This window comes from Talpa europaea, assembly GCF_964194135.1.
Source record: "Talpa europaea genome assembly, chromosome: 5".
Lineage (NCBI taxonomy): Eukaryota > Metazoa > Chordata > Mammalia > Eulipotyphla > Talpidae > Talpa > Talpa europaea.
In genome coordinates this window covers 23,465,387-23,493,114 of record NC_140071.1, presented here as the reverse complement: position 1 = coordinate 23,493,114, position 27,728 = coordinate 23,465,387, and the positions used below count along the sequence as shown (strand labels likewise).

Genomic DNA, 27,728 nt, shown 5'->3' with positions numbered 1-27,728 from the left:
AAATGAAGTTTAGTTTGTTAGTCATGTATATAAAAAACATTTTTTCTGATTTTTAAAAATCTTGATGAATCATGTTAAAGCAAAAGCAGCTATATAATTCCATAGCAGCTGAATCATATAATACAACACAGGATCATAATTGTGTATAGAATTTATTTAGAATCAGGTATTTTTAAAGAATTCTACAATATTATTTCCATTAGACAGTTTTTCCTGTCTGAATGAGCAATGGTTTTGAAGTCAAACATAATGGGTTAGTTTCTCTAGTGATAGTCTATCTGTGTGGTCTGGGCAATGCATTTCCTCCCTCAAAACTCCACGGTCTTCCTTCTTCCATGTGTATGGGGAAATAAAAGCCAAATTCAAGTTTGTGCATTGATTGTTTTTATCTAGGAAAAAAAGAGGCATAACATGAAGTACCTGCTCAAAATGAGTACTTAAATCTCCTGGTTCTCTTCCTCTTTCCTTCTAATGCCTATCTTGAACTTGTAGTCAAGTTATTGACAGTGTTCCTTTGGGTGTTATGCAAGAGAACCAGAGATATCAATGAAGATGCCAATGGATGAAGACTGCTTAAAAGGGGTTAAGTATAGGGGAAAGACAATGACAGGTTTGTGGCTCTGGAGCTTTGGTGGGGGTAAGTGAGGAATGTTCCCTATGGAAGTGTGAAGGGGTAGTCCCAAAATTATGTAGTTTTGTAAAAAAATTGGCAAATCAATAAAACTTTTTTAAAGGAGAGAAAGTAAAAAGCACATGTTGACACTCTCCTCTATGAGCAAGACAACAGGAAGAAATGCTGGTCTCCCTCTGTATTCCTGCACACGCCTGCCTTATAGACCAAAGATCACAAAGCCTGTTGATTTCAGAAATCAGTCAGTTAGCTTAGTCGTGTGATACAGTGAAATATTAAATACAGATGGAATTTTAAGAATTGATTAAATAGTACTTGAGTATCATATAAATATTCCATTTCAGAATTTTAAAAACAATTGCTGTGTGGAAATAAAACAGCTAAGTGTCCATTCATCAGTTATTTCCTCACATGCAACAATTATTCATGTCAGGCTCTCAAAATCTGTTAAGTTCAAAAGAACAATTTTTTGGTTAGCATCAAAATTTTTAGAGTCTGGGCCTCCCTGGTGATGCAAGGGGTTAAGCACAGCACTGTGAAGCTGTCCGCACCTTCACAGAACTCTGCAGCATGAGTTTTATCCCCTGGACTGCCAGGAAGCTGCCCACATGTTGCAGCAGACCTCTCCTGTCTCACCCGCTGCTCCCCTCAGCTGTGTATTTCAGTCAGTCTGCCAGTTCTGCTCCCCACTCAGCCTCTGGTGAATCCTCTCACCCACCCCCACACCTCTAGCCTGTACCCCAGTTCTTGTATGCATAAATAAATAATTCTTTAAAAAAAATTAGAGTTTGTAGAGATTATGGATTTGTTCAAAGTTAGGTGGCTTCTCAGAATCCATCAAAACCCCCATTTAGGAAGTTGGACTACCCAAAAAACCATAGTTCTTCCTCTTGCAAATGTGTAACCTTCAGTGAATAACTTAATGCCTTCAATTAAATGGGCAGTAGTAAGACCCATGACACAATATTATTGTGAGAATAAAGTAAGTTAAACTTGTAAAACTTTTAAATCAGTCTTGCCTGGGACCAGCAAGAACTCAATAAATATTTTCTCAATTTTATCATGTTTATTCTTAAAATTATTCTTGCCTTAAAGAAACTCCTGGACATATCAAATTACTTGGTTTTGATTCGAAGTTATTGAATGGAAAAAAAATCAGGTCATCAGCAGCATACTTTCAGAGAATGCTGAGGTGATGAAGTATTACCTGATGTAGATTTGACTGTTTGTTCTAAAGTTATTATAGAAATATACAGGTTTGAATGCCATTTGGTTATCTATCTGATATAAGTTCTTAGAAGGAAATTCTTGTGTGCTCTGCACAGTCTAAAAATATGGGGTATGTTTGAGGTAGGAATTTAGCAATGTAGCAGCAGCTCTGCTTTAAGATGACTGTATGATTCATTTGTGTAATGATGGTAATTATATTTATAGCTACCATGCTTTAAAACTTTTTAGAAATGTACTTTGTAGAATAAAATAATGTAGAATGCATGAAAACTAAATGTTTCACAAATGGACATTTATTCAGTCACACTTATCAATGAAGAATTATAGTGCTAGTGGAAGCCTTAAATATCACTATTCTTTTTTCCAGATTTATTGAGATAGAATTGACATATAATATTATATTTAAGACGTACAACATAATGGATTGATGCATGTGTAACACTGAAAAATGATTACCACGATAAGTTTCCTTAATACCCTTCATCTCAAAGTTATAGTTTTTCTTGTGGTAAGAACTTTAATATCTGTTCTCAGCAAGTTTCAATAAGAAATGCAGTATTGGGCCTCCCCGGTGGCGCAGCGGTTGAGCGCTGGGTTGTAAAGCTGCCCGCAACCTCGGCAGCACCGGTGAGGGTCCCACATGTTGTGCAGACCTCTTCCGCCTCCCGCTGCTGCCCTCAGCAGTGTATTTCATCAGTCTGTTTGTTCTCTTCTCTGCTCTGGCTCTGGTGAATTCTCTCAACCTCCCGCGCTTCTGACTGTACCCAGTACCCAGTGCTTGTGTAAATATATAAATAAATCTTAAAAAAAAAAAGAAATGCAGTATTAACTTTAGTCACCATGTTAGACAATATATTACCTGATGCTTTTATCTTTTAACTGGAGTTTGTACTTTTTGACCACCTTCAACTATTGGCCCCACCCCTGCAACCCTATCTCTGACAATCATCAATCTATTCTCTATTTCTGTAGGATCTGTATTTTTTTTCCACATGTAAATGAGACCATACAGTATTTGTTTTTATCTGATTTATTTTACATAACATAATGCCCTCAGTATCAATCAAGGTCCATCCATCTTGTCACAAATGGCAGGATTTCCTTTTTATGCCTGAATAATAATTTTTTCCATAATAACCAAACTAGATATTGCTTAACCCTTCATAAGGCCTAATATTATATATTATTCCAAAGCACAGATATAGGGTTAATCAATCTTTCCTGAAGCAATCTAGATATATCATATCTTGTGTTCTTGATAGTAATAATGTTAAACAAACTAGGAAACAAATTACTAACAAACAATAACAATAAAAGTTACTACTGAGAGTGCAAAGACAAGCCACAAATGGAAAGAATATATTTGCAATTACTATCCCAACAAAAAACTCATGTCAAGATTGTAAAAAGAATCCCTAAAACAGAAAAACAGGATATTTATCTGACTAATACGCCTATGAAAAAATGCATAACAGCATTAATCATTGGGGAAATTTAAATTAAAACCACAATGACAAACACTTAAAAAAATGTTGTATCTACATGCAGGCTAGTGATTAAAATTAAAAAGAGAGTGGTAAAATCAAATTTAGCCAAGAATGTAGAACAACTGAAAGATCATATATTGAGGATATGCAGGAAAAATAACACAATCATCTTAGAAAAATTCTGGCTGTATAAATAAAGTTAAATATATGCCTACCCTCTTACCCGCAATTCCAACATTAGGTAAATACTCAAGAAATCAGCGTATAAGGCACTTAAAGAATGTTCACGTTAGATTCCTTTTATTAGCCTAAAACTGGAAACAACCCAAATAACATGAAAAGTAACATGGATAAGCACTGACGTAGGCATAAAGTGAAGTACACCCTGAAATAAAAACAAAAAAGAAAAAACTGTCACCTACAACAACATGGATGAATCACACTGAGGTAATGATGAGCAAAAGAATCAAGAACAAAGACTGTGGGATTCCATTTTAATGAATTTCAAGGACAAGTAAAACTACTTATAGTGATAAAAGTCAGAAGAGCTGAAATGTCTGAGTAGTGAAGGAACAAAAGAAAGCCTCTGAGAAATGTTCTTTCTGTAGATCTGGGTGATTTGGAAAAACTCAAGATTGTGTACACTTAAAATTTGTGCATTTTTTACTGTATCTGTATCATACATTTAAATATACTCTATTTGGTCAGCAATGTATGTGAGTAATGCTGTCATTCTCTAGCTTGTTTCTTCAAGGCAGAGATTTCATAGCACAGACTCTATTACTGCATCCATATCTTTTTGTCCTACTCCCACCTGCTAGGACAGCATTGTTCAGTTTCTATGTCTCTTTTGTGTGTGTGTGTGTGTGTGTGTGCGTGTGGGACCCTCACCGGTGGATGGGGATCGAACTGGCGCTGCAGAAGCTGCGGGCAGCCTCGCAACCCAGCACTCAACTGCTGCACCACCAGGGAGGCCCTTCTATGTCTCTTAAGCAAAATTACAAATCAGCTCCAAAGAAATTTGTGAGAAATGATAAAATTGGCATTCCCATTGTTTACATTCTAACTTGCAAGACTAAAAAGAGTTGGTCCTGTATCCCTATTTTGGTCCAGAGAAGATGGCACCATATCTAACCTGGACCAGAATCTGCAGATTGGCATCAAACATGTAGATCTTTCTAATTTAGAATTGACCTGATCCCAGAAATTAAAAAAAAAAAAACAATTCAAGAAAAGGAAATATGATCTTTCTCTAGTTCAAGACTTCCGATTGAAACCCAAAAAGCTTTAGAAAGACAAATTTTATTGTCTATCCCAGAAACAGATTGAATTTATCATGATAAATTATGATTAGTTTAGTGTATTCATGCAGCCTTGCTCAGTATTCTCCATTGTCCTTGTCTTAATATGAATGAAGTTGAGAAAAAGACATCAAAAATTTGTTGTGTGGCCATTCGACCTTTGTTATATAATTACAGTCAGTAGATGCGAGGAAGATTATTTAACACAATGGAGCACAGAAGCAATAATGTCACAAATAATAGGAAGTAAGAAAGATTATTTTCTTCACAAACAAAGGTAAAAGAGAGACTAAAGCTCTTGCATATCTTAGATCTAATTTTATGTAAATAATAATGAAACTTACAAAAAGGTGACACTTGTATGTATTTTGTTAATATTTTTCAAATGTTTATTAAATGTTGATACTGCAGTGGGTGCTGGGAATGGAAAATTTTGACACAAAAATAAACAGAATCTCTGCTTTTGAAGAGATGCATATTATTAGAATCTATTTTTTGGTTAGGAATATAAATTCCAATGTTATTCTCTGTGTATGTGTTTGTGTGTGTGTGTTTTAATTTCAGCAAGTTTTTCTTCGTAAAATGATTATGCTTTTAATATTTGTTTACTCTTGTCATCTTTAGGAGATAGTCAACTTCAACTGCCGGAAGCTAGTGGCTACAATGCCTCTGTTTGCTAATGCAGATCCTAATTTTGTGACTGCCATGCTGAGCAAGTTGAGATTTGAGGTGTTTCAACCTGGCGATTATATCATACGAGAAGGAGCTGTGGGTAAAAAAATGTATTTCATTCAACATGGCGTTGCCGGGGTCATCACAAAATCCAGTAAGGAAATGAAGCTGACAGATGGCTCTTACTTTGGAGGTCAGTAATTAATAAATAAATAAACAAACAAACAAATAAACAAATAAACAAATAAATAAATAAATAAAACTGAGATGAAATCTAAGTTACTTAGGAGATGCTACAAGTTTAGAGATGTCAGAATATTGATTTGCTGGTTTAAATATGGACTTGTGTTTGAATACTGATAAAGGTGTCAATAATGATCTATTTTCACATTTCAGTGTCATATGTTCAGTTCATGTGTATTGACTACTGTGTTAGGTAGAGTATTATTTCATCCTCTTAAACTAGAACCAAATAGCAGTAGCTTAAGCCAGATAGAAAGTACATTTTTCTCATATAAAAGTCCCAGGAGGATCAGATCACTATCCCCATCATAAATTTCAGAGGCCAATATTTCATTTATTTTGTTGGTCTTCCATCTTCTAGACTGTTGTTCTCATTATACAAGAGAAACAGATCCTCTCCACCACAATTTAACATGGCCACAAGAAGTGGGAGGGGACAAGGAAAGTGAAGAGTGAACAGCTTCTGTTCGGATGTGTGTCCAGAATTGCCAGCATCGCTGCTGTTCACATCTGATTGCTAAGGGTTCAGTTACAGGAGTCCCTCTAAGTAATACTGGGAATGATGGCTTCTAGTTGAGTGGTGTATTAGTCAGGATTCTCCAAAGATACAGAATGTCATATGCATATACCCAAAAGGAGTTTTTTAATGGAAATTTGCCTTTTCAAATATGGGGACTGCCAGGTCCTATGATCTGCCATCTGCAAGCTGGAGACCCAGGAAAGCTGATGCTATAATTCAGTCTTAATTTAAAGAGCCTTAAAACTGGGGGAGCTGGGCCTCCCCGGTGGCGCAGCGGTTGAGCGCTGGGTTGCGAAGCTGCCCGCGGCCTCTGCGGCACCGGTTCGATCCCCGGCTGCTCCCAGGCCACCAGAGGAGGGTCCCACATGGCGCGCAGACCTCTCCTGCCGCCCGCTGCTTCCCTCAGCAGTGTACTTCGGTCCTTCTGCCTGCTCTGCTCCCCGCTCTGGCTCTGGTGAATTCTCTCACCCTCCCGCGCTTCTGACTGTACCCAGTGCATGTATAAAAAACAAACAAACAAATAAATAAATAAATAAACATGCCTCTATAAAAAAAAAAAAAAAAAAACTGGGGGAGCTGATGGCTCAAATCCCAATCTAAAGGCAGAAGATGAAATGTTAGTGCAAGGAGCAAAGGAGCAAGACCGATGGTGAATATTGATGTAGTCCCTGAGTCTGATCTCCATGGCTTAGGTCAGATAATTGTGAGGCGCTAAGTTTTGGGTGCTGTGGGAGTAAGGGTCTTGCTTATAGAATAAGAAGTTCTTGCATCCATTAACTCCTCCTGAGGAATATTTTATACTTCTATTTTTACCTTCTAAATTTTGTCGAAGAAGTTAAGCAATTTCATCAAGGTCATGTACTTGAAAAGGAACAAAGCCATGTTTCAAACTTAGCAATGAACCCGAATCTAAAGTCTGTATTTATCTACTGTTCCTCCTAAAAGAGGACATAATGAATGGTTTCTCTAGGATATAAATTTTAAACATTAGCTAAGCCATATCTTTTCATATGTGTGTATGTGTATTTTACAGTGTTGTTCACTTTGTACAATGTTTGATTTCTCCTATGCTATCCATGGCCCTTTTAGATGATTATTTGTTAAAGCTATTTAGTAATTTTTTCATATGTTCTATTTGACCCTCCTATTAAAGGCAATCACATCATTAATACATTATCAACTGAGTGAAGGTAAAATAACATTAGTATACCTCATTAAAATTACAAATAATGTATCTTAGTTTCAAAAGTTCACCATTTTAAAGGAAAGATTGTTCTTCTAATGAATGTATTTCCCTATTAATTTCTGTCTACTCATCCCTTAGTCATCATTTGTCTTTTCACATCAGTGTTCTGAGTCAGTCACTTAACTTTCTTGCCTTCACATCTCTTTTGTAAGTTTTTCTTATGGTATATTAATGCAAAACAAGCCTGCCAAAAGGAAAATATTCCTTGTGGTTGTGGCCATTATAAGTCATTTGGTATTAAATGCTGCTTACTCTAGCCTCATATTTTGCCAGCCTCAAGAAGACTACCATGTACTTCATATAGCTAATGTGCATTTTTAAGATTTTTATGACCAAAATGCATGTAGACAGATAACAATCATCTAGTATTCTTAAATTTAGAACCACAGATTTGAAAAACCACAGAAAATCTCTATCATGGTGAGATGACTGAAGAATCTGCCAAACTGTAATCTACAGTTTATTCCACCTCTAGTGCATTATACATTTCTAAAATTTCATGCTGGAAGTTGTGAAGAATATGTTTATCATAAATTTACAATTTTATTATTTTACTTATGAGGAGGAGGTGGAGGAGTAGACAGCGGGAGGGAAAAAAATAATCTTCTAGAAATTTTTTCCTTTACTTCCTAATTTGCTCCCTTCTAGTCCAGGCTAATTAAGTGACAGTTTCAATAATGATAAGACAACTCTTAAAGATTTTTTTTGCATGTTCTAACTCACCTAGAAATATCAGATAATATGCAACTACAGGTGAAGTTTTGCTAAGTCATTGGATGAGAGTGATGGTAATCTCCATCAGTATCCTCACCTCAGCTTTCTGTGATTCTATGGTCATATATAAATGCATCTAGACATAACAAAGAATTAAATCCAAATGTCTGAGAAATTTATAAAAATCAAGATGAATATTAAAATGTTTTGAAGTTGTCTTTCTCCCTTTCATAAAACAGAAAAGGAGGGAGAGGCAATAAAATAAAATAAAATAAAAGTAGAAGAAGAAAATTAAAAGATCCTTGTAACAATTCTGAGTCCTCTTGCATTCCTGGGGTTGTTCACAAGGGACCCATTTGGAGCTGTTTATAACTGAAAGGTCACACATAGGGTATACATCACTGTATGCATAGTATAAGAGAAAACTCTCTCCCTGATATTTTCTTCAAGGTTTGTGCTTAAAGTAAATCTGTTTTAGTGATTTGAGAACCACTTAATTTCAAGCCCACATTTCCCATTCCATTCCTTTCTTCCAAGATTCTAGAAGAGGAGGCTTCCAATACTATTGTGCTTTCATCCATTTCTCAGATAGTCTTATTTTCAGAAAGTTCCTCTAAATCATTTCCCTTGTGTTCTATGTGAAAAGAGCTTGAAGAAGTTATGGGACATGAAATCACAGGTTCTGTGGAGTAGATAACCTTGTTGCAAGTAGAATATAGAATACATTGACTAGAAATCCTAGTGGTGATCTGAATAAAGGTTTTGGAGTTGGTTAAGCTAATAATGATAATGAAGTCTAGGATGTGACCATTGAAATAAGGGTTAACTAAGACTTTTAAAATGAATGAATGTAGGGCCTCCCCAGTGGTACAGCGGTTGAGTACTGGGTTGCAAAGCTGCCCGTAGCCTCTGCAGCGCCTGTTCCATCCCCGGCCACTGGGCGAGGGTCCCACATGGCGCACAGACCTCTCCTGCTGCCCGCTTCTCCCCTCAGCACTGTATTTCATCAGTCTGCCTGCTCTGCTCTCCCCTCTGGCTCTGATGAATTATCTCACCCTCCCGCACTTCTGACCCAGTGCTTGTATAAATAAATAAATAAATAAATAAATAAATAAATAAATAAATAAATAAATAAACAATAAATAAATAAATAAATCCAATAAATAAATAAATAAATAAAATGAATGAATGTCAAAAGTGACATAATCAAAGATTATTGCACTCAATGTTCTTAATAGATACAAGTTGTACAAAGTATTACTCTGTCGTGACACTTTCTTTAAGGGCAATTATTATATCATTAGCAAGCATTCTGATGGACATAATGCTTATCTATATTTCAGTGGTCAACTACATTTTCTGTACTTTTAAGATTTTTTTAATTTATTATTTACACTCTTTTCCCAATTTTCTCTCCAAATCTAACTTTTCTTCGAGATTCACTTGCATTGTTTATATAAAAGATGTATAGAAACTATACAGCTAAAATATTCCCATTATACTACAGACTTATAGAAAACATTTCATTTTTGATTTTTGTCCTTACCTTTAAATAGTCCCTGATGTATCATTTTTATTAATAAATGTTTGTAGCATTGGTTTTATTGGAGCCATCTTTAATTGAATATTTTTATCATAAAGTCATTTATCAAACTCACATTTAATAAACAATGTCTCTATATTTTTTTAAAATTTTCAAGCATAAAATTATAGTATCTGCTCTCTTTATTTCTCCTGTAAGTTCTTAGCAGAAGTTATAAATGTGAAATAAATCAGTGGACTTAGTCTTTTAGTAATATCTTTTTTTTTAAGATTTATTTTTATTTATTTATACAAGCACTGGGTACAGTCAGAAGCGTGGGAGGGTGAGAGAATTCACCAGAGCCAGAGCGGGGAGCAGAGCAGGCAGAAGGACCGAAGTACACTGCTGAGGGGAGCAGCGGGCGGCAGGAGAGGTCTGCGCGCCATGTGGGACCCTCCTCCGGTGGCCAGGGAGCAGCCGGGGATTGAACCCGTGCTGCAGAAGCTGCGGGCAGCTTCGCAACCCAGCGCTCAACCGCTGCACCACTGGGGAGGCCCTTTTAGTAATATCTTATTTACTAATAGATATATAGCAAAATTCCTTTTTGGTTACTTCTTCCACTGCTCTTGTTTTTTTGCTCTCCAACCTCACATTTGGCTTTCAGAACTTCAGTCCAACATTGCTGACTAAGATCTTCTTGCCCTACTTTGGGAAATCTGTTCATACTCCCTCACAACTGAGTGTGATGAATGAGCTAACATTAGTAAAGTACTTTGAGTTATCTGTATACAAGTTGTGCAAACTATTATTTTGTTGTTGTGACTCTTTAAGGACCATTATCATATGCCATTGCATTTGTGGAGTCTAGGAGAAAACAATGAGAGAGAAGTGTGTCTGAGTAGGCTTGTTCAAACAAAGTGTGCAAGGACAGCAAATGCATGTAAAGAGCTAGTGTTCCTTTTTTTTTTTTTCTTGAGGTAACATTAGTTTACAAAATTGTGTGTGACTTAGTGGCATAGGATCACACCTCCTCAGATATGTCACCACAGCACACCCTCCTCCAGTGCACTTAGAGTCCTCCAGCATAGTTTGTTGTGCCCCTTCATCATTGTGCCCCCCCTATCCTATGGCCTCAATTCCACAGTCAAATCCCTTTGGTTTGATATTAGATGGTTTTATCTGACCATTGCTATGTCTTTCTATATTCCACATGTAAGTGAAACCATATGGTTGTTCTTTTCTCCTTTCGATTTATTTTGCTTGTCATTTCCCCCTCCAGTTCCATCCAGGTTATTGCAAATGGAAAGGGTTATTTATTTAATTTTGATAGCTTACTAGTATTCCACTGTGTATGTATTCCACATCTTTCTGAGCCACTCCTCTGTCACTGAGTACTTAAGTGGCTTCCATAACTTGGCTACTAAAAATAGGGTTGCAATGAACATAAGCATGCATATATTCTTTTGAATCAGTGTTCTTGTATTATTTGGTTAGCTGTCTAGGAATGGAATTGCTAGATAATATAGGAGATTTATTTTTTAATATTTTGAGAAATTGCCATATTGTTTTCCATAGGGGTTGGACCAGTCTGCATGCCCTCCAGTAGTTGTCCAAAGGTTCCTTTTTCTCTACATCCTCACTAACACTTGGTATTTCTAGTCTTTTTGATATGGGCTATTCTCACAGGTGTGAAATGATATCCCATTGTGGTTTTCATTTACATTTTCCTGACAATGAGTCATGATGAACATATTCTTATGTGCCTGTTGACCATCTGTATGTCTTCTCTGGAGAAGCTTCTAACTCTCTTGCCCATTTTGTAATTGGGTTATTTTTCATTTTGTTGAGCTGTATGGTTTCATTATATATCTTGTATATCAGCCCTTTTCCAGATGTATGACACAGAAATATTTTGTCCCATTAACTTTGGTATCATTTTGTTTTACTGATAGCCTCTTTTATTGTGCAGAAGCTTTTTAGTTTGATATAGTCACATTTGTTATAGTTTGTTATAGTCACATTTGTTATAGTTTGATATAGTCACATTTGTATTTTTTCAATGTATTTAATAGTTATAGGTCTTTTATTCATGTATTTAATCCATTTTGAGTTATTTTTGCGTGTAAGGAGTGAGTTAATGATCTAGTGCATTTGGCTCTCCAGTTGTCCAGGACAATTTTTTGAAGAGACTTTCCTATCTTCAGTGTATATTTTTTGGCCCCATTGTCATGGTTCAACTGTCCATGAATGTGCAGGCTTATTTCTGGGCTCTTAATTCTATTCCATTGGTCTGTGTGTCTATTTCTGTTCCAGAACTATACTGATTTGAATACTGTAGTTTTGTAGTATAATTTGGTATCTGAGGTTGTGACATCACCATTCTTACTCTTTTTTGTTAGGTTTATGTTGAGCTATTCTGGGTCTTTTGTGGTTCCCTATGAATTTCAATAATGATAATTTTTTTTCTATTTCTTTGAAGAATGCCATTGGAACATTGATAGGATTACATTGTATATATATGTCACTTGGGGTAAGATGGTTATTTTTAACATTGTTAAGTCTTCCAATCCATGAGCAGGGAATATCTTTCCATTTTTTTGTTTTCTATTTCTTTTAACAATGTCTTATAGTTTTCATTGTTAAGTTTAATACCTCCTTTGTTAAGTTTTTCCCTATGTATTTAATTCTCTAATTCTTTATTTTTAATATCTCTTTACTCACCTTTTCTATTCTATGTTATCCTCTGGGTGTGAGATGAATTAAAGACAATCTTTCTGTGGGAATATTAAGTGCTATCTTTTGAGCCATTAAGTATATAGTTGAAAACAGTTAGCATTTTTAGTGGTCAGTCACATTTTTATGCTAAGGAGAGTTTATAGATATGTCTATGAAATCTGCTATATATTTATCATAATGTGGTATTTTGGGTTGAAAACAAAGTTAAGGCTTTACATGATAAATATTCCAACACACACTGCTTGTGATCTTAGGAATCCATTCTGAACAGGTTCATTTGGAAGACAGTAGAGTCCTGTGGTTACTTTATGTGCATCATTGCTGGTAGACAGATGGCTGGTTTCTCACTGTGTCCTTATTTCAACTCTATCTCTCTTGCTCTTTCTCTATGTGGCCTTCCACTTATTCTATTTATTTTGTGCCCAGGTTTTATTTACTCTTAAATTTAGATCCTCCCTTCAAGTGTGAAGGTCCACCTTACTAAGATTATATGACTGTATTAGTAATCTCCCCTACCAAATTATGCATCACATACCATTTAAATGGGTATAGCTGAGGAGTCAAAGCATATTTTATTGCTTGATTGATTCCCTTTTATAATATTTCAAATTCTACCTTTAGTTGTAAACTATAAAAGGATTGGGAGACAGCATGGTCCTAGTCACATTTCTGTTGATAGGACCTAAATGCATATCCTCAGGCCACTGTTTAGCATCTAGGAGAATGTTAAACATACCATCTGTAGAGTTTGGGATAATCATCTGTAAAATGAGATTGTTAAGACACACTTTGTATAGAATATCCCTGCCCTGATTCTGTTGAGTTGGGGCGTAGGGCTACCTCATCTTTTCAGTTTGCTTATTTTAATAGTGACTTGAACATCTAAAAAGATGTTGCCCAAAGTAGAATTCACAAAATATATGAAGGAAGACGATATATTCAGTTTGTGATATTAACACTAAGGATGTTTTCTAGGTCAAGACCCTAGCATTATATGAAAAAATGGAGGCCAGTGGCATTTGTGATGATTTGTGTTGTCATGGATAAAATTAACTACAAAAATATTCATAGATAGTAAAAAAATAAAAAGTGTCAGGGGCTGATTGTGAAGTTCTTTGAAATGTTTCAGGAAGATACTGGGTACGAGTGTAGGTGTTAGAGCTAGTGATGCAAATTGGCTTTGAGAAAGTCAATAATCTTCTCCAAACCCCTACCCAAAACTGTAAAATCAAGTTAATAATAATGCCTAACTCATTGGAGTTGCTTAGAGAACTAACTGATGTACCATATCGAAAATACTTAGAACAGTGCCTGGCACAAAGTCTGTGCTGTGATGCTAAGTAGTAACAAAAGCAATAGGGCTGGTATAGTATAGAACAAAGTAAGACATTTCTGAGACATTGATTCAGTGCTCATGTTGAGTAAATCAGTGCTGGAAAATCTGATTGCCATTTTGTATCATCTTCTCAGTCAATGTTAGTCTTAATTCAATAGCAATGAAAATCATGCTGAGTCAGTGTGTATGTGTGAGAGGTCGGGAGATGCTGATAGAGTGAATAATCTTGAAAGCCTTTTGAAACTAAAAGCTCTTAGCTTTGAAAATGTCAATATCTTCCTTATTTACATGTGTTAGAATGTGCCTGCATGCACACACATACCCAAGAATACTGTTGGAATTCTTAAAGTCCAAATTCTTAAAACAACGAATGCTTAATGTGCACTAAGTAGTTTCACATCTATCATATGACTCTATACTAGATTACTGTAACTATAAAAATATATCACCTGCACTGTTTTTTGTATCAATTCATAAATTCATTATAAAGGAAACAGAAAAACTGAAATGTTTTTCAAAAAACTAAATTATATAAAAGCATTTTTGTAAAATTTTGAATTAAAAGGGATCTAACACATTATCTCATCTGCTTATACAAATGAAGAGCCTGAGAGATTTTTGCATCACAGACATTAGCCAGTTAAACTATCAGGTTAGACCACTGCTCTGTATGTAGAGAGAGAAAGTAAGGGGTGCTTTTTCTGCAAGTTGTTACCAATGATGTTACTTTATATAGCATTTTAGTAAACAAAGATTTTTTCCTCTTAGATTGAATTATGAAATAAGGCACACACATACACATACACAAATTCCTTCTAGCTTATTTCTCAGATATCTGAATTTACTAATCTAAGCATGCACTAATTAAGAATGACTTAACTGTCTACCCATAGAGACATTTCTCTGTGGTTGAATTTACTTAGAAAGGAAAAGTAAAATTATTGGTCAGAATAGCTGAGCAAAAAGATAATGAAGTAGAAAAATTTAGCCACTTTAAATTATATTTTATCACCTGTTTCACAGAATATAATAAATGTATTGAAATGTCAAAATGTCCTTAGAAAATTTTATTTTTTTAATTTTATTTTTAAATAATTTATGTTCCCTCTTTAATATGATTTTTTATTTAAATATTTTATTTTATATAATTCTTACATCTTTTTTCATCTTTGTACAATGTATACATTTTCGTTTTGGTTATATTCCCCATACAATTGCACCTCCCCCCTTATTTTGACTCTAGTCCTTCCTTTCCCTGCCCCTAGTGTGTCTCTGGTTTATAGTTGCTTGTTGCTTGTTGATTTTTACTTTGTACTGATTAGTCTTTTTCCTGGTATCTTATTTAGGTTTTCTAAATTCCTGCTATGAGTGAGACCATCCGGTATTTTTCTTTTTCTTTCTGACTTATTTTGCTGAGCAATGTTTCAAAAATTTATTCGTATGTCACAAGAGAAACCCACCAACAACACATTAATATTTTAATAGCAGACTCTGAGCCCTTTTACTGGGATATGTTTGTATACTCCAAAGAAAGGAATAGAGGATTCCAAAGATGTGTAATTATTTATCAGCCATTCACACTTACACAGTCACACTGGTTATGAGTAAGAATGCTAGTTAAAACTAAAACAGATCACACTCTTTAAAGAAATAGCTTTAGAGATCTTAATTCAATTTATTGTTTAATGCAATAGTCACTTATAAATTCAGTCAGTACATGTTTATATTATGATAAGGACTCACAATGATCACATTAAAACTTCTCATTTCCTTGGCATTGATGTTACTATAGAAACTATTAATGTTTTCTGACTCAACAAAAGACTAGAAATATTGATAGACTACTTAAGTACTAAAAGCATTTTCAATGCATATTCTGTATTGATTGTTATTAGTTGGAAAAGAGGGCATACAATATAAATGTCTGAACTTTTACTTTCTGGCAGGTTATCTGTTTAAGGAGTCTTATAAATAGGTAAATTTTTGTTATCAATTTGCCAGTGAGAAAGCATAATCACATATTTTGTCTTCTCTATATCTTCCCTTTTCCAATCTGATATAAAGAGAGTAATCTAGGGAAAAATTGATTCCTAGTTTCTGAGAATTTTGCACTTGGTTTGACTTCTTTTTTGGCTCTAGTGCCTTATTGGTACCAAGGTATTCTAGCTATCATTGCATAGTACAGAGTAAACAAGGGATTTGCACTACATCATCCGAACATTGTTGAGTCTCAATTTTGTGATTTGACATCTTGAGTTAAATTACACATGTAAGTGCCAGGCCACTTCTTGCATTGTGCCTACATAGTCTTACCAAGATATTGTGTTATATAGATGGAGATTAATTTCACACTAAATTGGTGTTCCTTTTGTTCTTATTCAATAAGGTCAGGTGTGGTAGGACAAGAAGATACCATAGTGAAGAATAATATTCATTATAAGAATACAAAATGTTTGTGCTCCAGGCAAAATATTATATAAAAAAAATTTAAGCAAGCTAAATTAGAGGAGAGAGCTAAACTTGAACAAACACATTCTGAAAATATCATTTTACATCTTGGGCTTTTTGAATAGATCCTCATTTGAGAGATCAAGAAAGTTAAAAACTTAGCCAGTAACCCTTCACCTTAAAATCTAAATGTCATCCAATAAAAGTTTTCAGTTGTTCCAAACCTTTGTTGTTGTAAGTTTCCTTAACTGTGTATTTGTTTAAAACTTAAGTTCATCTTTTGTATGTCTCCTCAAAGGAATAAAAAAAAAAATTTCAGAGAAGAATAGAAATAGGTGGTATCTAATATATCTTATGTGTAAGAGAATCATAGAGTGCTTGTTACTGAACAAATCCTAGGTCATTTCTGATGTATGGGACATGTCTGATTCATTGATCTGTCATAGTTATGTTTTTTGTCTAAGAGTAAACTTATACCTTGCTGGAGGATATACATTGTTTAGGAAAAATAACAAAACTAATTTCCTTGCCATCATGAATTAGAAGATACTTAAGCCAAGCCCCTTCTTGTCTAAAGCTATGAGAAAAAAAAAAAAAGAGAAACTTGTGATAATTGGTATTGGCTACATTTTAAAATAACAATCTTGTGATTTTCCGTAGTGACCATGGAAACAAAATAGAAGCCAAAATATAGATATATTAATAACTAAAATCTGCAAAGAGCCAATAAAAATGGAGAAGCAAAATGTGTTTTTAAAATAAGCCTATAGGATTTTTGGAATATGTAAGAACAAACCTAATTCCCACCAGCTTTTGTGCAAGAAGTCTATAATGATGTATAGTCTATAATGTAAGTCTATAATGATGAAAATTAGAAAAACAAATGGTACCAGAGCATGTGAAATTTTATTTTCAGCTCAAAGGATAATATTTTAAAAAGGTGTCTTAAATTTAATGTTCAATTCTTTGTTTTTGCTGTGTTCACTGAGCCATTTGTGCCTGACCCAAATTCCTGAGATCCTGAGAGTAGCCAGAGAGAGGGAGGAGCGGGAAATGCACAGGAAAGAGAAAAGGTGTTATTCTGTGAAAGACATGACCCTCACTCAGGGTTTTGACTGCCAGTGTGCTGAAGGAGTGGATTTGCCTCCTCAAAAAAGATCCACCCATAACTCAAATGCCATTGCCATAATCACAGGGATTTGGACAGAATTTGCTTTATCAGCAGTGGGGAAAGACAATGAGGTTGTGAATGTGTAAGTGAGAAACTTGCAATGGAGACCAGAGCTTCAGAAACTTCAACATATTTTGAACTGAGGACAAGGAAAACCTTGAAGTAAAGCAAATAAAAAATGATTAGACTAGATGTCAAAATGATGGGAACTCTCATGATTTATCATGTTCTACGTATATACTATCACTCCATCATTGCCTTGATTATTTTACAGTTATTTTACACATTTCAGGTTTTCCATATCCTTCTTTTAAAAGTGAGGTCCAGGCCTCCTTGGTGGCACAGGGGTTAAAGTTTCCACTCTAAAGCTATCACCAGTCACTGCAGAATGAGATCAATCCCCGCCCAGGGAGCTAACCCACATGGTGCAGCAGACCTCTCCTGTCTCACCCACTCCTCCCCTCAGCAGTGTATTTCAGTAAACCCACCTATTCTGCTCTCTACTCTGCCTCTGGTCAATCCTCTCACCCTGCATTTCTGGCCTATACCCCAGTTCTTATATGCATAAGTCAATAAAAATAAAAATCTTTTAAAAAGTGAGGTCCATGAGAGTAAGGAAATTCTCTTCCACCTGCAAACAAATACCTGATACACAGCAAACCATCACATACATTTCTTCTATGCCAACTTGTAAACACCAAACAGTGGCATGCCAAGTGAAAGTTGGGATGGAGATGACAAGCTGAAAGAAAGGTATGACCTGTTTTAGAGAAAAATTATGTGTAACATCCACCCTTTTACCTCAGGGAATCCATTTCTGTTAATCTGAAATCTATCCAGCTCCTTTCAGAGTAAGCTTCACCTTAATTGTGGACCTAAAATTTTGATTTTAAAATAGCTTTCCCCCCTCTCTTATGGAACAGAAGCTTCTAGAAGGATCACTTAGAATTTAATAGACTTAAGGTTGACCTAGATTCTTATTTTCAACTTTAAATGGACATATCATTCTTGTGGGGCATTGGAAGGAGGGAAAAACACTCAGAAGAGTAAAATAAGTCTCTTGCCTATATCTCCAAACTAATGACTGTGACATCAAATGGTTCACAGACTTTTTTGAAGGTCTCCCTCTTCTGCGAAGAAAAACTGCCATATGGCCTACATTGTGGTCTTTCCATTTACACAACAATTTAATATGCCTGGTTCATGATGAAATACCAGCTCCCGGCTGGGAAATTAAAGCAGCATTCAGTTCCTCTCAGCAAGAAGGCTGCAGTTTGATATATTCTGTAAACTGGATTCTGCATTAGCCAAGGGAAAGGATTGGCATAGTTAGGAAACACAGTTGGACTTGTTAAAACAAGCGTTTCAGTGCACAGATGCTAAGTCTCTTTGGAGCTATGCTTTGAATCACTTTGCTCCTACTTAGATATCAACTAAATATATTTTTGTTTCAGTTCCTTTTAATTTTCATTGTTATAGCAATTAATATAAATGTGGTCTTTTACCTCTAAGATATTTTAAAAATGTTTTTTGGGAAAGAAAAGATTTAAGAGTATATTAAAATACTCCTTTTCTTTAGGAGTGCTGTTTTAATCAGCCCAATATAACATTTGTCAAGGTGGCGTGGTGGAACAGGATGGCTGCATGCAGACTGAGATTCAAATACTGGCCCATTACCAACTGCTCGTTTAGACTTCAGTAGATTTATCGAATTCTTTCAGCTGAGCCCAGTAGTCTGCATGATAAAGATAATACTACTCTCTTAGTAGGGCAGTTGCAAAAAACAAAATGTTTATTATGTGTGTATATATCTAAGAGTTTGTGTTAGTGTGTGCTCATAATGTCATACTTGTTTAAATTATTCTTTGGTTATAACAGTCCATATCTCTATCAGCATATTCACATGCATCTACAGATCCATTTAAAAACAAATGCCATGAGGGCCTCCCCGGTGGCGCAGCGGTTGAGCGCTGGGTTGCGAAACTGCGCACGGCCTCTGCGGCGCCGGTTCGATCCCCGGCTGCTCCCCGGCCACCGGAGGAGGGTCCCACATGGCGCGCAGACCTCTCCTGCCGCCCGCTGCTCCCCTCAGCAGTGTACTTCGGTCCTTCTGCCTGCTCTGCTCCCCGCTCTGGCTCTGGTGAATTCTCTCACCCTCCCGCGCTTCTGACTGTACCCAGTGCATGTATAAACAAAACAAACAAACCAGCAAACAAATAAATAAAGCATGCCTCTATTAAAAAAAAAATAATAAAGTTAAAAAAAAAATAAAAAAAAAAAAAAAAAAAAAAAAAAAACAAATGCCATGAGGAGGTGAGCTGGCGTGACTGACCCTATCTTCCAGTGTCTTTCCATTCTCCCAAGGTCTGGAATGACTCTAACACATATCACCCTGTTAATTCTTTAGATAGATTTTCATGACCAAAGCTGATAGGTGGACATATTTTCACAATGGCAAAAACTTTTTATTCCTTCCTTTCACTTCTCTACTTAGAACTAACTTGAACTACTTCAAATTTACTCCTCCAGCAAGCCTGCACTGAACTCCAAGTAGGTTCATGTATTCCTCTCCAATCATTCTCAACCTATGTCTATCTTTTTTAATTGAATGTATTACAAATATCTGTGATTACCTATGGACTGAATTTTTTTACATTTTCTGACTCTAGTTCCTAATCCATGGTTTTATGGGTCCTCAATAATGCGGTCAAAATAATTATCCACACACAGACACATGCATGTATACATACAACTATCCTTTGTTTCTTATAATTTGCTTCCTCATTCCTTATCACTATCTCCCTAATTGATCTACTGATAGGATTTTCAACTTATTATATACTTGTCATTAAAATTAAATGTCGATCGTATTATAACTATATTGTTGTCAACTAAATATCTACAGTTATGCTTTGACTCATACATTTATTTGAAAAGCTTTATTGAGACCCTACTTTATTATTTTTAACTATTTTTTATTGAAGTAACATTGTCATGTAACATAACCTTCAGGTTGCATCATTATAAATCGACATCTATATATACTACATTAAGTTCACATAGAAATTTAATTCTGTCCTTCACCACACAACTGACGCCTTTTACCCAATGTACCCACCACCTTTTCTGCTTTCCCTTTTGATATCCAAGACTTTTGAAACCAATCTTTATATGGCAGACACCGTGCCCTGTAATCAGGGTGTATTCAAGAGCAGTAGCGTGGAGGAAGTCAAATAGACATGCCAATCATCACAATGCAATGCATGAAGAGCATAAGATAATATCACAACTTGAAATGTAGAAATCTGTCAAAAAAAAAAAAATCCTCCCTGAAGAAAGACCTAACTTGAATCCTGAAAACTGAGTAGGAGTTCGCTTATTGAGGGGATGTTTGTGGAATGAGCATTCCAGATGGAAGGAGCAGCAAGTGTAAAAGTAGATGAACGAGAAAGCATGGTGGCTTGAGAAAATGCATGTACAGTATTCAGAGTGTGTGGAATGTGGAGTGGGAGGCAGGCAGTAGCAGGAGATGAGTAAGTCAGGATTTGTGTCTGTGCAAGAAATGAGAAATTATCCCGTAGGTAACGGGCGAGAATTAAAGGTATTTCAAATGAGAAACGAAATGACCAAATTTGCATTCAGATCTATGTATTTTCATAGACTGAACTACTTGCTCAAGCAAATAGACAGGAGGATCTTAAAATAATTGGGACAAGAAGTTGTGAGGATTTAAACTAATTCTCAACAAAGGATTAGAAAAAGATACTAATGAAAAGCAATCAATGGAATTTACAATCCAGCTGCTTAAGGAGAGTAAAAGAAGGAAGTTTCAAAATCGACACCATGTTTTTCGTTTGGATAACTGAATGAATATGATGTCATTTAACATGCTAGTGGATGTAGATAAAGCATGTTTGCAAGGGTACAAGAGAGAAGAAAAAAGAAATGACTTGGATAATGTGATCGCTAGACTGCACTTCTAAGAATTGCTTCAGATTCACAGTATATCACCAACATCTGCATATTTGCAGTTATTTAATACATATGGTTGTTGAGTAGCTATTGAAATAATGAATAAGTGCCCCTGGAACAGACAGCTTGTAAATGTCCAGGAGGATCAGTAGTCTGCACTATGAGGCATCTGCAATAATGTAATGAAGATTAACATGACTCTGGTTCACAATAAATTAGGAAAATTAACTTCCTATCTGAAAGCTGCCACTAGCATGAGAGCAAAAAAAATGATACACCAGCCTCATAAGCATGAACAATTATCACAAAATCATAAGAGGCAGTTTTGATCCTATTACAACATTCTATGACTTACTGAATCCTCTCCTGATTTTGTCTACTACTTCCCAGCCCTTTCAACTTGATCCTAAAGAGAATTAAGCCCTATTGTCTTAAGCATACAAGCGATGAATTAAGGTAGCACATATGCATTTAGAATTGTACTAATTGCATATCACCTTTGTGAGAATTCAGAAAATAGTCACTGAAATGATTTTCTGTCTTATATGGTTGAGATAAAGAACCATAGCTGAGATTGTCCACGTAATTTTGAACAACCTACTTCCCATAAAACATATTCTGAACTAGTAACAGGAAAAGCAAAGAAATGTGTGATGTTTCTCTTATTAGGGGTGATATTCCATGTCCAATCTACTCACCAGTTTCTGGCATTTCCACATTCACAACACTACTCTTTTGTCTTTATTCTATTTATTACTAGAAGCTTGCTTTCTCAAAAAGACCAAGTCTATAGCAAAAGTTTACAACATTCAGAATTCTCCTATTCTGAAGTTACATAAATTTTGCATACAAGAGAAGGAACAGAGGTCCATATCCTTTTATGCCCACTAATACTCTAATTTTCAGTTAGGCAACACAAACACAGTGGATAAAACACCTCTTCTGTCTCAGTGGAGGTAAGGACAATTCATTCCATGTGTTGCAAAGATATATGCCACCAATAAACCTTTATGTAGGAAAACAAAGAGAACTGAGAAGATGAACTAGACCTAAGGGAAAGTCATTTCACATGAAAGATTTTGGCAATGAAAATAACTAGAATAAAAGCAAAGCTCTCAACCTAAAGCTGTCTTCCCAGCACTGTTTACTACATATATATTTTGACATTTTAATGTTAGACTGACTCAGTAGTTCAAAGCTCAGGAGAAATATCTGGGCTTACAATAAAATAACAATGGTTAATAGTTATTCATGTCATGTCCATGTTTCATGAGGGAAAGCCAATTCTTACTGCTCCCTTCCTAAATTTCAGTGGACAACAATAAAATAAGTAATATAAGAATAATAAGGTAAATTTTCCTTAGAGATGAATTTATTTAACTCTTCAGTCCTTTATTCTGTGATTATTTTAATTACATTTTTTATTTCTGTGTTATCTCTTTTCCTTTGATGCACTGATGTCAATGATAATTATTTTTTATTGTTTTTCATTGTGTCTACCCTTGGAAAGATGTATTGGCCATATGTAGGTCTAATTACATTTTTTAATGTTATCTGTCCATAATGCCAAAATATATAATAGCCAATTTAATTTGTTCGTTCATCATTCATTCTTCAACGAATATGTTCTCGATGATTACAAAGTGTCAGTTATAATCATAGGTAATATTGTAATGAAGAGCAGAAGCAATAGCCTATCCTCATGCCACTTGCATTCTCCTTTGAAAGAGATAATTTGCAAGAAAAGAAATTAATAAATAAGATAAATAAATGCTTATAACTGCACAGAAAACATTAAAGCTTGAGGTTGTGATTGAGGAATTTTTGGTTACAAAATATGAAATTGCACCAAATTATGAAAGCCAAGTTAAAAAATTTATCATTTATGGGCCTCCCTGGTAGCGCAGACGGTTGAGCACTGCACTGTGAGGCTGTCCATGGCCTCTGCAGCGCGGGTTCAATCCCCGCTGGCCGGCGAGAATCCCACATGGCACGCCGGGTCTCTCCTGTCTCACCCACTGCTCCCCTCCGCAATGTATTTCATCAGTCTGCCTGTTCTGTTCCCTGCTCTGTCTCTGGTGAATCCTCTCACCCTCCCGCGCATCTGGCCTGTACCTCGGATCTAGTATAAATAAATAAATCTTTAAAAAAAATTACCATTTATTCCATGGGCAGAATCATCCATTTGTGACTTTTCATAAGATATTAAATCAAGTTTTGGGAAGAATTTTCTTTACTTTGGCTATGAAATCTTGCCCACTACATGTTGCTGTAAGGTGAACTTGAGAAAGCTTATCATGCACCTGAAATTTCTTCCTATTAAATTCACTCACTGAACCTAATTTGAATAAATATTTCTCAAGAAATTTTGTAGCATCAATTTTTGAGGACAGCTTATAAAAAAAATCCAGTAACATGAGCAATTTCTTTCTTTTGCATCTCTATTGGGAAGGTAATTTTTATTTACAACTGAAGAGCAATTGCCATTGTACTTGCAAAGTAGATGTAAAGGTTTGCTAAGTATTGTCCTTAAAAAGATCTTTAATCAATGTCTAACAAATTTACAAACATATTTCTATTGTTGAAAGATAATATTGCAAATACTTTTTCAGTGACATATCATAGTGCACGTGACACACATTGGTCATTCATTTTTCACTATCAAAAAATCTTTCTTCTTTTGTATCAATGAAAAACTATGTAATTTAACCACAGATTGCAACACTAAATAAACACCTTCATGTGGTTCTTTTAACATTCCTTAATCATATATATAAATCATATATGAAAAACCAAAAAGAACGTCTTTATATTTTTTGTTTATACACCTTTAAATTCTTTTTGTTTGCAAACAGTATCAAAAAGTCCCAGGTTAAACTCTTTCACAAACTACTTGCACATCGGTTTCTGTTAACACTAATATAAATTTTATTTTCCTTTTTCTCATCTTTTTCTCTATCTAAATGTTATGGACTCTTTAGCTGATCTTATTTTTTTAATCTTATTTAATTAAACCAATAAACCAACAGGAGCTACCTAATACTTAAATGGGAAGGAAAATAAATGGTACTTTCAAAGCACATGTCTAATGTGTTTAAATAGCTTTCTCTCATTAACCAAGTGATTAGCATTCATTTTACAGTGTTCCAAGATATCAAAAAAAAAAGATTGCATAATTAAAGCAAATGTCCCAAAGAGTTTGATTATAGATGCTTTGATATCTAAAACAATTTTTAAGCTTCTCTTGTAAAGATGCACAAGTTGTATGAAGATACACAGCAATAGCGGGTTTGCAACCTTGGAATTTTAGAGCGGTGTGTGTGGAGATATGAAACCAAGAATGTGTTCTCATCAGCACTGTCAGTCCATCAGTATGTTGCTTCTAGGGCAAGATGCTTGCTACTGGCATCTAGCGCAGAGACCACAGGTGCACAAAACATTTACAATGCATAGCACAGCACCAGCACCAAAGAATTATCCAAACCCAAATGTCAATAGGACTGAGGTTGAGAAACTCAGATCCAGAGAGTCTCATTAGATTTTATATACTGAAAGACAATGTAAATTATGAGTCAGATAGCATGATGAATTATTTCTTGTGTTTTGTTTACTTTTATCCAAAAATACTTTCAAGTCTTCCTTCGTTGTTATTTTACCTCTGAAATTTCAACTGTCATCTTTCTATTTATGTATTTCTGCTAATAATGATGCAAAAATTATGTGACAAATCAACATTCTAAGATAGTTTAGTTATTTCACTAAATTAAACAACAAAACAACAAAAACTATAACTAAACAATAACTAAACAACAAAAACTCTTTTTGTTTTCAGTTGACATTACTTTAAATTAGGTTAGTGTCATTTTTGAAATTCATGAGTATCCTTTCTTGTCCAGATATGGTATTATAATGGATTATGTATTTATCACCTTAAAAACTTGTTTTTAATTATTTTGAATGTTGTAGGTTCCAGAGAACATTTCTCTTCTGGCTCCTGAAAAGTGCCTTTTTACTAACCTTGTTCCTGTGTTTAAATTTGAATACCAGCTGGATATTTGCTAATATTAATAAGTTTAGGTGTGATAATGCTATTGTATTTTTATTTCAAGAATGTTTATCTTTTAGTAATGTATATTGTAATTTTACTTGAATTAATATATCTGCAGTATATTTCAAAATTATAAAGAAGATAAATATGTGACATATCAGTGAAACAAGTTTAGCTATGAGTTGATAAATTGTTTAAGTTGGGCAAGGAACACAGGTGTTTATTTTACTGTTATATTCTTCCATAAGTTTATTAGATGATATATTTTCCTATTAATATACTATTGTACTATTTGGATTTTACTATATTTTAAGACATCCCATACTAAAAAAAATGTTAATAAACAAATAGAAAAATGAACCCTTTTGGTAACTTTTATCTTTTTAGATGTGTTTCCCTCCAGCACTTCTCCACAAACCTGACAGGGGGAAAACTGCAGATTGTCTGCCTAAATGAAGTTTCTGTTGGATATAGTTTGAAAAGAATGGAATAACATCTCAGTTAAGCTTATAAAAAAATGAGAAGGTATCTTTTCTACAGACTGAGAGCCAGATTGTCTCTGGTGGGGAAGTTTTGTCCATTTATCATACTGATCAAGTAGGTCAGGAAGAATTTTTTTTTTTATTTTTTGTAAATCTGTATTTTTTAAAAGATTTTTTTTTTTATACAAGAACTGGGGTACAGGCCAGAAGCCTGGGAAGGAGAGAGGATTCACCAGAGACAGAGCAGGGAACAGAACAGGCAGACTGACCGAAATACACTGCTGAGGAGAGCAGCAGCAGGCGCAACAGGAGAGGTCTGCTGTGCCATGTGGGAATCTCCCTGGCCGGTCTGGAATCAAACCCATGCTGCAGAGGCTGCGGACAGCTTCACAGTGCTGCGTTCAACCCGCTGAGCCACTGGGGAGGCCCTGAAATTTTTTTTTTTAAAGATTGTTTGGATAGACTGTTAGGGAATTTGGGGCAGTTCTACATTTGCATAAAGTCACAGGCTAAAACATGTATTATACATCTTCAGTCCATTGATTGCTATACTTTCTAGATTTTGTTATTTGGATAAGATGTGATACCACAAAGAATTTGGAAGGGAAAATAATCTATTTGATTCAGGGTAAGCAAATTCTTTTTGCAATGAGTGAGAATGTAGATATTTTAGGCCTTGTAGACCACATATGGTTTTTGTTGTATATTTGCCTCTTTATTTATTTTTGCTAACCTTTAAAAATATGAAAATTATTCTTAATTCAGTACAAAAAGTAGTTTTAAAAAGTACATTGACACTATTTGACTGTAGATTCCTGATAGAACCTACTATTTCAAAACTAGTCTGTCCAAATCTAACTCATTCTGAATAAAATACTAATAGTAAAAATATTCTGTAAAATATGTTTTACTTCACATTATCATTCCTTTAATGCATGTGCATTTTGCATCTATAAGTTAATATGTGCTACTAACTTAATTAACAAATTACTGGGGTGGATTTTCTTTATCATCTATGCATACTTAAGTTATACATATACTTTTTAATTTACAAGGTCAGTGTCAATTTTATGATTCCACTTATTTTCTTGAATTTTCTCATTTGTTATCATATATAGTGATATTTCTTGGAGTAAGAAAAGAACAACAAATTTTACCTTTGTTAGAATTAATTTGTGAGTGTGCCTTTTTCTCAATGAAAGGATGAATAGTAGAAATGTTTTGCTTTCCTAAAAGATTTTGACTGATATCTTGCACAAAGATTTCCAGTCAACCTCTCTACTTGCGTCTTGGTTTAATGCAACAATTAATCATTTTAAGGCTTCTCTGTAGCTAATCATATACTCAATGAAGACGTTTGTAATCTCTCAAGAAAAGGAAAAAACAGAAAAGATAGAGAAAGTTGACGACACGAACATGTGGATGAGTCAGGCACTTTTGTCTGTATAGCTCAGTGTCAAGTTCTAATTAGTAGATGTGATGGAGTCTACTGGAAGGGCACGCAGTAAAAAGAAGCCCAGCAAATCTGCAAGAAAGCCAGAGGCTAACTTTGTTGCAAAGCTAGAATGTCACTTAGGAAACCACAGTGATTTTAAAAACCCGAGAACTACTTTAAGGATTTACCATTGTTGGGGTCTCCCTGGTGGTACAAGGGTTTAGGCACTGCACTGTGGAGCAGTCGGTAGCCTCTGCAGCACGAGTTCGATCCCTGGGCAGCCAGGAAGCTACCCAAATGGCACAGCAGACCTCCCCTGTCTTGCCCACTATTCACCTCAGCAGTGCATTTGGGTCAGTCTGCATGTTCTGTTCCCCACTCTGTCTCTGGTGAATCCTCTCACCCCCACATCTCTGACCTGTATGCCAGCTCTTGTATGCATAAATAAATTTTAAAAAAGCAAAAAATGATTTACCATTGTTATAACTCATGTACTCTGACTTTTCTTGCTGTTCATTCTTACTATCAATGTCC

At 35.1% G+C, this 27,728-nt stretch overlaps 1 protein-coding gene across 1 annotated transcript in view; it reads left to right on the top strand.

The window, feature by feature from the left end:
- Positions 1-27,728, top strand: part of HCN1 (hyperpolarization activated cyclic nucleotide gated potassium channel 1) — a gene marked incomplete at both ends in the record, with an annotated part of 317,617 nt that overhangs the window by 276,921 nt on the left and 12,968 nt on the right. Inside the window, one exon of the mRNA XM_084234155.1 lies at positions 5,274-5,514. Within this exon, the coding sequence (XP_084090281.1) occupies positions 5,274-5,514 (241 nt within the window). The remainder of the gene's footprint in view (positions 1-5,273; positions 5,515-27,728) is intronic.